The 12732-nt window shown below is 31.3% G+C and overlaps 1 protein-coding gene across 1 annotated transcript; it reads right to left on the bottom strand.

The window, feature by feature from the left end:
* Positions 1–9378: 9378 nt before the first annotated feature.
* Positions 9379–12182, bottom strand: LOC127288375 (uncharacterized). Its single transcript, XM_051315783.1, has 4 exons — positions 12128–12182; positions 11633–11770; positions 10538–10693; positions 9379–9572 (listed from the first exon to the last, which is right to left on the bottom strand). The coding sequence occupies exons 1-4, from the start codon at positions 12173–12175 to the stop codon at positions 9390–9392; spliced, it is 525 nt and encodes a 174-aa protein (XP_051171740.1). The 5' UTR covers positions 12176–12182; the 3' UTR covers positions 9379–9389.
* Positions 12183–12732: the final 550 nt, after the last annotated feature.

The following is a 12732-nucleotide window of genomic DNA, read 5'->3' as shown; positions in this document are numbered from 1 at the left end:
GTAGAGTTATCTGAAAATTTGGTTAGGCCAATCAAATTATTTGGTTGAACATTTTTAAATTCCAACCAAAATTTGGTTACAACAACAAAATAATTTGGTTAAAACAACAAAACAGTTTGGTCTAAAAAACCAAATGATCGTTTGTTGTCCTAACCAAAATTTGGTTGCGACAATGAAATAATCTGATTCGCTCTCAGCTTATAGCTTAAGAGAACTGTTAGTTTAAATCTCTCACAAGGATGGGTAGTCCAGTGGTCAGAGCTCCCGACCTTCAGTTTTAAAACAGAGGTTCGATCCCAGGCTGGGGTAAGATTTTTCAAAGTCCACAAATATTTCAATTAGATAAATATAAATATATAAAATATATAATAAATAACTTGGTGCTGATAACTAGATGCCAATTTAAGTTTTATTAAGGGATCGTGCACATAGTACGTCACGCTATTTTTACTCTTTTTGCCCCCCTTCCCCAATGTCACACATGGTTCCATATATTAGCGCTATTTTTTCTATGGGTCGTCACAAAATCTCTAGACCCCCGCCCCCGTCCCCCTGTTCGAGTGACGTACTATGTGCACGATCCCTAATATCGAAAATAAAATAACGATAAACAATTATACTAATTTTAACAAAATTGATAAAACAATAATTTTTCAAAATCATTTATAAAAAGAAAATCAAATTAATTTACCTTGATAAAAATGTCACATTTCCTTTATGTGAATATAATGAGGATCATCTATTATTAACCGTTTACGAGAGAGCGAGGTGTAATAATAATAATAATAATAATAATAATAATAATAATAATAATAATAATACCAGGAGAATCAGAAATATATATATATTTAGCTTAGCAGATGAAAGGATACATGTTTGAATAAAAGACGAGGCGAAGGGTTGATTCTCATTAAAAGGGCGGTGACGATGTAACATACTTTACAACCACAATGACTATACCTCGAACCACTTTAAATCAACACATGTCTAATTACGTCAAAGTGGTTAGGGCGAGTGTCGTTACGTGATAGTAGTTGACACACAGACATCAATTTCGATATTGCTCTGTGTCGTATGAGCACACAGACACACACATACACACTGTCATAATCTGTTTGCATGGCACGCAAAAGCGTTGGAACGGATATTTCCTACAATTCTATTCCGGCTAACAACCATCGATGACGACGAGCAATTAAATTAGCGCGGATTACGAAATACGCGCTAGAGTGTGCGAAATGAACGATTTGCATGGAGAGAGAGGGGTGGGATGGTTTATTCACTGGTGGGGTGAAAAGGGAAATAGAAGGGGGAAGGGTATACAGTGCGGGACACACAGAAACACGCTGGATTTGTAGGGATATTATTGAAGTGGTGTGGGAGTGCGAGATCGCATATAAATTTGAGGCAACCAGCGGCGATGTTTCAAATACATCTGTGCTGTGTGATATCATGCCCCCCCCCCTCTCTCTCTCTCTCTCTCTCTCTCTTTTCTCTACCTCCCATACAGCAAACCTACGAGTTACGTTTATCCCCACCATTTGCGAGTCAGTACAAATCGACCTGACACTCTGTCGTCAATTAAGGTAATTCTACAGTACCACACGAGTGTAGTAATGTATTTCTAATTGCTTCTAATTGCAGAGTAATTATAGATTTTCCTTTATCAAGGAATCGAGTTTCTTTCATATACATATGTAGGTTATAACGAGTTTTTGATTTTTTTTTTTTAGAGAATTTTGAAAGAATTTTGATCATTTATTTCAAAAAGATTTATGTGATTTCACCTTTCCCAGATAGATAGGAAACTTGTAGCAAGCTTGCGGCAAACTTACCGTGCAATATTGTAAACCTTCCGCGCAAGCTTGCTGCAAGCTTGTTTGAGCTAGCGAAATGTCCCACCCAGGGCAAGCTTGTCGTGAAAGCTTGCTGTAAGCTTTCCAGGAAAGGTTGCTGCAATCTTGCCATGAAAGATTGCTGCAAGCATACTAAGAATGATTAGGGTCTTTTGTCAGTGTCTTTCGAACCCGGGTTCAATTCCCAGTCCCCTCAAATTTGTTTCGAAAATTTTCTCGTTAAGTTTCCAAATGAAAATAAACAGGACATAATTAATAATAATAATAAACGTCACAAGGATTTTCAAATTTAGAAAACAAATAAATTTTTTTAAAATTTAAAATGTATTTTTTAAAAATTGCAGCATGCTTGCAGTAAACTTTCCAGAAGCTTATTGAAATTCTCCTGCAACCTTACGTAGCAAGCTTACATCAATCTTTCACGGCAAGCTTGCCGCAATCATTCTTAGTATGCTTGCAGCAATCTTGTAGCAATCTTTCATGGCAAAATTGCAGCAACCTTTCTTGGAAACCTTACAGCCAGATTTCACGGCAAGCTTGCCCTGGGTGGGACATTTCGCTAGCTCAGACAAGCTTGCAGCAAGCTTGCGCGGCAAGCTTGACAATATTGCACGGCAAGCTTGCCGTAAGTTTGCTGCAAGTTTCCGTGCTATCTGGGTCACTACACTTTCACTTCACCTTCACTTTCAGATAATGTTCACTTCACCTTTACTACACTTTCACTTCACTTTAATACGATCTTCACTTCACTTTTACTCCCCTGGTAGAAATAGTGAAGTGAAGATCGTGTTAAAGTGAAGTGAAAGTGTAGTAGAGGTGAAGTGAACATTATCTGAAAGTGAAGTGAAAATGGAGTGAAAGTGAAGTCAAAGTGAAGTGAACATCATGTAAAAGTGAAGGGAAGGTGAAATGAACAACGTTTAAAAGGGAAGTGGAAATGAAGTGAAAGTGACGTGAACATCGTGTAAAAGGTGAAGTCAAGTTACAGAATTGCAACCCTGGTCCCACTTTGGGCACCATTTTTGTAATGAATTATTGAATTGTGTTATGTAAAAGATCTGTTAGTTAATTCGTGGCTGTACGGTCAGTGTACACGGTTCGCGTCCCAAGGGTCCTGGGTTCAATCCCCAATGCGTGCAAGATTTTTTAAAATTATTCTTACACTGAAAAAATTTTGGTTCAACAACTGCCCCAAAGGAAAAATTTCTATATTCAATTAACTTAAAACATAATATTTATCATGATTTTTTGTATGAATGAAGTTAACTAAATATAGAAATTTAAAGGAAAACTAACAAAGGCCTGATAAGTTTTTCCCTAAGTAGAATATTGATCAGGACCATCATATAGGACACCTAGTAGGGCACTAGTCAGTTTCTCTGGGTAAGGTCAGACAGGGAAATCTGGTCAGTACCCCATCAGACCCACATTTCAATTTCTGCACGAAATCTGCCTTTAGAAAACCATCCTGTTCGTCTATAATAATAATAACTATAATAATAATAATAATAATAATAATAACTTAAAAGTTATTAACGTTTGTAATCGATAACTTGAAGACATTTAATTTCTTTTCCATATATAAAAGGAAGATATTTCTACTATATATGGAAGTAACTTTAGAAATCACACACCAATTAGACGCACACTGCACAAAATTTGGATTGGTTACGTTCGTGCACCCGGTGTAGAAAGAGCGCGCAGACATGTAATTGCTGTTCCCTAGCGACGTTTACAACGCGGTCGACCACGTTAACCGTCCTCGTGAATCCCACTTGGTTTCATTCGGCGAAATTGTGCTATACGTTCACTTTCTCAGATTTTAGTGATAAACGGCCAATAGAGAAAGACGATGCACATTGACCAACGACGTAAGACCTTATTACAGGGTACTTGTTTTGAAATTAATCTTTTCAACGACCAATTTTATGGCACTATACGTTTTTAATAAACTACCACTCACTTTTTTTAAAAAAATTTATCTACAGTTGCTGTGCTGTTGTGAGTAGACCTCATAAATGTCAATTTTGTACATATGAACAAAAATAGTAGGAATTAATCAAAATTTCAATTTCATTGTGGTCAGTAAAATTTCTTTTATGATGTCTGGTTTCTAAGGATGTTCATACCTAGGAATGCAGACTTCCAGAAAAAAAAATTTAATTGACGTTTCAAAAGTTAAAATATTATTATTAATAATATCCGTTGGTAGAACATTTTCTACTCTACTTTTCTTCAGAAATTTTCAAAGAATAATATACAATTCAAATTCAAAAAATGTTTTTTTTTCCATACAAAATATACCTCAACTGGGGCTATTTTACTCATCCAGGGGCTATTAAACTCAATGCCAGTTTTTAATTAAACCATTAACGTCCATGCTTAGACACATGGAAAAACAAGAACTCTCTGGGTAATATATACTCACTTCTTAAAATTAATTATTTTTTGAAAATTTTTTTTTTTGTAGAAGGTAAATAAGTGTACAGTGCATCTTTTTTATATTATACATTTTTGACATCCCTTTATGTAAAAAAACAGAAATATGTAAATTATAAGATTTCACAGGGTATACAACATAACCACAAAAGAGTAACTTTCATTAATACTTATACACGGAAAAAAAGGCATTGCTTACAGATGCTAACTGATGTTTGCTATCGGATCTATCAAAATTAGTTACCACAGCTAAATTTTTTGCTGACAACAAAAAAAAATTTGCTATGATAAACAATATCTGTCTTAATTTTTAAAAAATTTACTGTCACAGCAAACTTTTTTGACTCCAAAGTAAATTTGTTCGCTGTCCCTATATTAGCTAACGTAATTTGATGTGACAGCAAATAATTCGCTGCCACAGCAAATTTTTTCTATGCGTGTACTTTTTTCAAGTTAATTTTTTTAACTTTTTCTCCTAAAATAACTTAAATAGATGGTTAGAAATATTGCGTTTGCTTACTTAACCTAAAAACGGTTAACTTAAAAAAATTTTACCTTTTTAATAAATATAGATTTTAGTAAAATTTACATATTTAACTTTCAAAATTGTTATAAAATTTTTTTTTTAGTTTTTCTATTTTTTTTTATCGTAATCTAACTTTTCTGCAGAAGAAATTTCATATAGCTACACGCATAAAAAAATTTTGCTGTAGCAGCTAACTATTATAGCAGTCACATTAAATTACCTTAGCTAATGTAAGGACAGCGAACAAATTCGCTGTTGGGTAAAAAAGTTTATGGTGACAATAAATTTTAAAAATTTAAGACTGATATTGTTTATTACAGCAAACATTTTCGTTGTCAGAGCAAAAAAATTTAGCTGTGATTACTAATTTTGATAGATCCGTAAGCAAACATCAGTTAGTAGGTATCCGTAAGCAATTCCTTTTTTTCTCGTGTAAAGCTGTAGAAAAAAATTTTGAGGTTATCTTCCTATATTACAAAAAGATATCGCCGCCGCCTCCGCCGCCGCCGCTGTTTCAAGAATTCTTGACCTAGGAGGGGGGGAGTCCCCCCTCCTAAATTTTGAGGTTATGTTCGTTTCAAGGCTCTGAATATAGCCGCAAGTCCCCTCCCCTCCCGCGCCAGAAATGACCTAAATTTTGAGGTTATGTTCGTTTCAAGACTCTGAATATAGCCGCAAGTCACCCTCCCTCCTCTCATTTCCCCTCCTCCGTCAAAAATGACCTAAATTTTTAGGTTATGTTCGTTTCAAGACTCTGAATATAGCCGCAAGTCCCCTCCCCTCCCCCGCCAGAAATGACCTAAATTTTGAGGTTATGTTCGTTTCAAGGCTCTGAATATAGCCGTAAGTCCCCCCTCCCTCCTCTCATTTCCCCTCCTCCGCCAAAAATTGACCTAAATTTTGAGGTTATGTTTGTTTTAAGACCCTAATAAAGCAGTAAGTCCTTCCCCCTTCCCTCATCTCTCTCTGTATTTCCTGCCAAAAATGACATAAATTTTAAGGTTATGTAAATTTCAAGACTTTCAATATAGCCGCAAGTGAAGGTGGAGTTTCCGCCAAAAATGACTTGAATTTAAAGGTTATGTTCGTTTCAAGACTTTTTAATAATTTATTGGTTGTTAGGCAATTTCATTGAAATTATTTTTAAAAATAATTTCTTAATGTCGATTTTAATTGATTTAATTATTTATTTATTATTAATTTAATTAATTTATTAATTAAAATTTAATAATTTTAATTTTAATAATATTTTTTCAGATTTCAATGAATTTGTAATAATAATTCTTTGAAATAGGTGGTTCATTTGGAAAAATGAGATCAATGGAAAATTAAAAAAAAATGATTAAATAGGGGGGTTGGCGCGCGAAGCGCGCAGGGGGGCGTAGCCCCTCTAGTTTTATAAATAAAAAAACTTTGCTGACAATGAGTATAATAGCCCCAAACCGCGGGGCTATTATGCTCACTACTTCAAGTTTCAATAACTCTGATAAAAAAAAATTTTCTTGCCGTCTAACTTACAGGATACCTTCAGACGGAAGTTCACAACATAACACGAGAGTAAAAACTTTTGTTTATTTAAATTATGATTTTTGGTAAAACACTGATTGTGATTAAAAAAATGTAGTATTTTTTTTGAGTATAATAGCCCCGGTAGACAGTATGTAAAAATTCATGGGCTTTGATTCACCATTAAATATTTATTTAAATTAAAAGTGAAAAAATACACATAAAAAAAAAAGATTTTGCGTGTTTGCAACAAAATTGTTGAATTAGTCAATTTTGGTTCTTGTAACGAAATTTTGGTTGGCTAAAACAATTCGTAGAGTTATCTCAACTAAACATTTGGTTAGGCCAACAAAATTATTTGGTTCAACATTTTTAAATTCCAACCAAAATTTTGTTTTAACAAGAAAATAATTTGGTTAAAACAAAAAAATAGTTTGGTCTAAAAAACCAAATGATCGTATGTTGTCGTAACCAAAATTTGGTTACGACAACCAAATTGTTATGTTAACAAAAAACATTCATCCAAATTTTTTGATTGATTCAAAGAAATAGTTTGATTGCTTAAATACTAACAACATTTTTTTTTGTTTGCCCAACCAAATTTTGATTGCTCAACATTTTGTTCAGTTTACGTATTTTTTTTGCAAATTAAATTTTATCCGAGAATGATGAAAATTTTGAAAATAAGGACTAATATATATATATATAGGTACACTGAGGAAACTGTTTGGTATCATCTACTGAAGTTTGGTTCTCCAAACCAAATTTTTTATTTGATATATGTGCAACTAATCCGTTTGGTTCGGGCTACCAAATTTTTTCGTTGAATCATTTTGTTCGGTCTACCAAATTTTTTGTTTTGCACAACTAACTTATTGTTTTTAATCAAACAAAAAATTTAGTTAAATGAAAAAAATTTTTTTCTTTTCTCAACCAAATTATTTTTTGGCTCACACTTATATTTTTTATTTTTCACTTAATTTTATCACTTTTGTTATCCTCTTTTATTCTTTTCGCTTTATATTACCTACCACCCTATGTCTACTTAAATTAATTTCTATTGCGGAAAAACCTAACACTGCTGGGGATCGAACCCTCAGACTACGCAACGCAAATCAAGAACGCTGACCACTACACTAAGAATCCTAGTGACAATGTGAGTGTAAATTATTTTCATAAAGTATACAGGCTGGAGAAAAACTTCCGTTCTTTTAACAAGCTTTATTCTCTCGACAGCCATGTTATAAAATATGAGAATAAAGAATTTTTTGTTGTAATTCTCGTGATCATAATTGACGTGCTCGAGATTTTATTTGCATATTTTCTTTTCACCAAAACACAGTGACATTTGACAGTTGAAAACATTAGAGATCAAGAGTTCTTACGGTTTTTGTAATTAATACCGACCATTTTCCTATATAAAATTTTTTCACTCAGTAAATTAAATGATAGAACTATCACTTCAATCAAGAAAATTAATATTTTGAAATATTTTCTAATGAGATGGTCCGATTTTCACATGAAGAACGAACATATTTCCCACATTTATCCATTTCTTGATCATATTGTTCGATATGCATCACTACACACACTTTTTTACCCAATTTCTGAAACACATAAAAATCCCGAAAACACTTGAATAAAACTGGACGACACGAAGAGCGAAGCATGGTTAACGTGTGACATCCGTAAACAGAGAAATAAGCCATATTTACGAGAACAGCGCATGCGCAATTGAGCATTCAGACGGTTTGGTTTGGAGAACCAAATTATTCAGTTAACAAACGCAAAAGCTTGAACGAAATTTTTGGTACAGCCAACTAAATTTCTCGATTGATTGCTTCTTTCGTTACTTTTATGTCAACTAAATTTTTGTAATCTTGACTAAAAGTGCTCTACCAAATTATTTTATTACCATTACATTATTATTTTTCTCAGTGTAGTCAAAAACTTGTAAAATGATCTCCCCCAAAAAGAGAAAGAACCAGGATTATATCTTTAACATCGGAAACGTGAAAGTTCTGCAATGAATCTGCATACATTCATGTGCAGTGCTATAACCTTTGGATTTCCTGTTTTTCGAGGGTAGCAACCATTGCTTGCGCGATTATACATCTGTACACTCTCTTTTCCTGTGCGAGACGGTCTAATCCGCAATTTCAATCTCTCTTTTCTCTTGTTCCGGAAGAAAGGCAAAGGAAAAAGGAGAGAAAGAGAACGGGGTGCTACTGCTGCTGCTGCTGTGAGATCAAAAAAAAAAGAAAAAAAAAATAATAAACTCTTGCGCTTGTAGAAAAAAAGGGGCTCTAGGTGCGAGTGCAATGCATGTCGTGAATCAGCGGACGATTCACAGCGGGACTCATTCCGCTTTTCTTTTATTCCGCGGTTTGTGGATTGATGGTATCACTCGCAGTTGAAAATGTCTGTAATTTTTATAACGTCGCGCTCGCTGTATTCGTTTCTACTGCCATTGAGTATAATATTTCTTTACAAAATGAAAATCATTTTCATTTGAGCAATGATTTTTTTTTTTTTTTTTTTAATGGAAAACGATTTTATATTTGGGACATATTTGTCAAATTTGACCCCTCTCTCCCTAATTTGTTCTAACACTGGTTTAAAAAAGAAAAAAGTCTTTATGTGACTTAAATTAAATACTCAGAAAAAAAATTTGTTTGAAATAATCAATTTTTGGTTGAATCAATCAATAATTTATTTGGTTCAAACAAATTCTTTCTTTAATCGAAAAAAATGTTAAAATAAATGTCATTTTTTTGTTTTGTTTTGGAGATATTAATTAATGTTAATAAAAAATGAAATATTTTATAAACAAATAAAGTTAATGTACTTGTATCACTTTAGAAATTTTACCCCATATGTATAGGTACATGTTGTGTATGTTTCAATTTTTTTTTTTTTTTTTTTTGTTTATTTATTATTACAGTAATAAACAGGCTTACACAAAATTAACAAAAAAGAAAATATGAAGAAACAAAAAAAAGAAATTTATTTCTCTTTTTAAAATATTAATTATTTTATTTAAAAGTTTTTTGAAATATTTGTTATTCACAACTGTCACCAGATATAGAACCTCTAAACCAGGCGCTAATTAGCACAGGTGTCTTATCAGAATCAGTCGGATTATTTCTAACAATATGAAACGTTCCAATAGTTGAACCACAATTTGTATTTTCCGTTGTTCCTTGAAATTCGGCAATTAGCGGATAGGAAATTTTGACTTTTCGCTAGAAATAAAACATTTTTTAAAAAAAATTTCAAATCTCTTTCTAATTTTTAAAAAATATACACGCATTTGCAATGCTAAATTCATATGGGGCATTCAATGTAAGATTTTAATTTAAAAAAATTTTTTTTAAATTAAAAAAATTTTTTTCGAATAATTGTTTTCTTATTTTTTTATGAAGATTTCGAAAAAAATATGTTTAAAAATTTTGAATGAAAATCTCATGTTAAATACCCCATATATGTAACGCACCACGAAAAAATTTACCTTAGAGATAAAAAATTTTAGGTTATGTTTGTAATTTTTAAAATTGAAAATAGACAAAGAAAACTAATTCTTATTATAAACAATGATCCAGCCAGCAGGATCATTTTGATCCGCAGCAAAAATGAGTCAAGTAGGTGGCGCCACGTTCTATGTCGTTTAGCATTGGCTCATTTTGAACCGCAGCAAAAATGAGCCCAGGTATTTCACAGAAAATTAAAAGGTATTAAAATAAGCTGCAACGCTTATTATTTTAATCCAATTTTGCTTATTTTAATCCATTTTGGTATTAAAATAAGCAAAATTGGATTAAAATAATAACCGTTGCAGCTTATTTTAATACCTTTTAATTTTCTGTGTTATTGTCATCAAGCTAAAACTATTACTAAAAATATAACCTAAAATATTTTTTTTCCTCGAATATTTTTTTTTGTCGTTGCGCGTCACATATACCCACTTGGAAAGATTCCCCAGAAAGTGCCCCCTGGAGGTTCTATCAGAATTCCGCCGGAACTTCCAACGTAATTTCGTCGGAATTCCATCGTAGTTCCAAAGAATTTCCGATGGGATTTTGACGGAATTCCGATTGATTTTTTTCAAAAATTTTAGAGTCCTAATTCCGGCGGAATTCTGATAGAACCTCCAGGGGGCACTTTCCGGGGAATCTTTCCAAGTGGGTAGAATCTGTTTCATATTTTATACCTTCTTTATTGAACATTTATTAGTGTTTCCAAATTTATTTAAAATAAAATACTTGACGGAATGTTCTAAAGATCCACTTTCGTATTTATTACATAAATTGTCAATTTTTATTGTTTCTACAAGTCCAGTAGCTTCAGAAGCTTGCATATAGTAAACCTAAAAAAAATTTACAACTTATTTTTACGTATACAGTACACTTTAAGACCCACATGCGCAAAACAAAAAAAATAGCATTTTGAGAAAAGTGGGGGTAGAAACCCAAAAAATTTTTTTTTTTTGTTATTTTTGATATCGAAGTGGTTTTCAATGTACTTTTGTCCGCTGAACACGATTCCGAGTTCTAAAATTGTCTATCGCGTCAGGATTTTAAGAAAAGTTGGGGTTAAGATCCAGAAAAACGTATTTTTTGGGGGTTTTTAAGATTTTTTTCTCTTTACCCCCACTTTTCTCAAAATGTTGACGTGCTAGACAATTTTGAAACCTGGAATCGTGTTCAGCGGACAAAAGAACATTGAAAACCACTCCAATGTTAAAAATAACAAAAAAAATTTTTTTGGGGTCTCTACCCCCACTTTTCTCAAAATTCTCTATTTTTTTGATCTTGTGCTTATGAGTATTAAAGTGTACGATTAAAGCTTTCATTTAAGACTTCATGGAAATGTTTAACACGTCAGGTTAAAGAGAAAAAAAATATTGAAAATTTCCAAAAACACGTTTTTTGGATTTTTACCCCCACTTTTCTCAAAATCCTGACGTGCTAGACAATTTTTGGATACGGGATCGTGTCGAATTTTGCAGACCTGTGTCCACTAAAAAAAATTGGTTACAAAAAAGCGCTTTACTTTTTTCATTGATTTTTTTTCCAAATAGAATAACTTAGAGATATTTAAATTTTTTTTTACGCAAAATTTAATTGACATTTTTACTAAATATTTAGAATTCTAAAGAATTAGATAAAAGTTTATTAAATTTTGCGTAAAAAAAATATATATATTTACTGTAAGTTTACATTAATTTTAAAGTAAAATTAATTGTTTACTATATATAAGCATGTAAAAAAACTAATACAGGCTTTTACAATTTTATATTGCTTACCGTTAAAGAATTATCATTATCAAATTTCTCCTGCCACACAATTTCCTGTTGGCCTTTATTTTTTCTTACCATTACACCACTAGAATTTGTCCCTTGAATTATATGTCCTGTAGTAACAGTAATTGTAAATTCTAATGCCTAAAAGTAAATTAGAAAAACATTTAATTTTGTTTACATTTTTTGTAGAAATAATTTATGTGTAAATAAAAAAATAAATTTAGTAGAAATTTGTATTTTTAATTAATTTTTAGTAAAATTAAAATTTTTAGTAAAATTAAAATTTTTTAAAATTAGTAATTTTCAATATGATTTAGTTGCTTTTTTTCTATTAAAGTTTTAGTGAAGCATTACTAAGACTTAGTGGCAAATTTTGACTAATTTTAATTAACGCACGATTTTTTACTATATAATTTAAATTTAAAGAGAGAGAATAAAAAAAATTAATATATATATATATATATATATTTGTTTAAAAAATTAGCGAATGAAACTTACATGTGAAACAACGATTAGTGAATAAAGGATAATAATTAATTTTAACATTTTTGTAGAGGAGCAAATTTTTAATTTTAAATTATTTTAAGCTGACCACATGTATTTATAGTAAGTGCGATAGAACTGGTTCTCTTTTTTTTATCATAAAATGTAGATAAACTATTCCCAAATATAAACATTGTATCTATATTATTAAAAAAATTTAATTATTTTTACCCTGAACAAACATCTAATCATTAAAAACATTAAGAAACAAGTTTAGGAGGCCGTTTTTTTTCAATGATTTTTATAGTTCTTTTTTTAAAGAGAAAAGGGGAAGGTTTAAAGTTGGATTATATTTTTATTAATATTTTTTTAAATAAATTTTATGTACAATTTTTTAATTTACATAATTAGTTAGAAAAAATTTCATCCTTTCAATAAAAATTAAATTTAATCACTTCGGTTTTGAAAAAAATCACTTTTTAACTATATAAAAATAGTTAAACCAATTAAAAATGTAAATGGTAGAATGACATTTTGTGATTGTATTAACTCAATTTAAAAATGTTAAAACAACTCAAGATGTAAGTAGTAGATTTTACTACTGAAAGTGGTTCAATAGG

Source organism: Leptopilina boulardi, unplaced genomic scaffold (assembly GCF_019393585.1).
Source record: "Leptopilina boulardi isolate dan_hultmark-lab unplaced genomic scaffold, ZJU_Lbou_2.1 LbouV2_384, whole genome shotgun sequence".
Classification (NCBI taxonomy): Eukaryota; Metazoa; Arthropoda; class Insecta; order Hymenoptera; family Figitidae; genus Leptopilina; species Leptopilina boulardi.
This window is presented reverse-complemented; position numbering and strand designations above follow the sequence as displayed.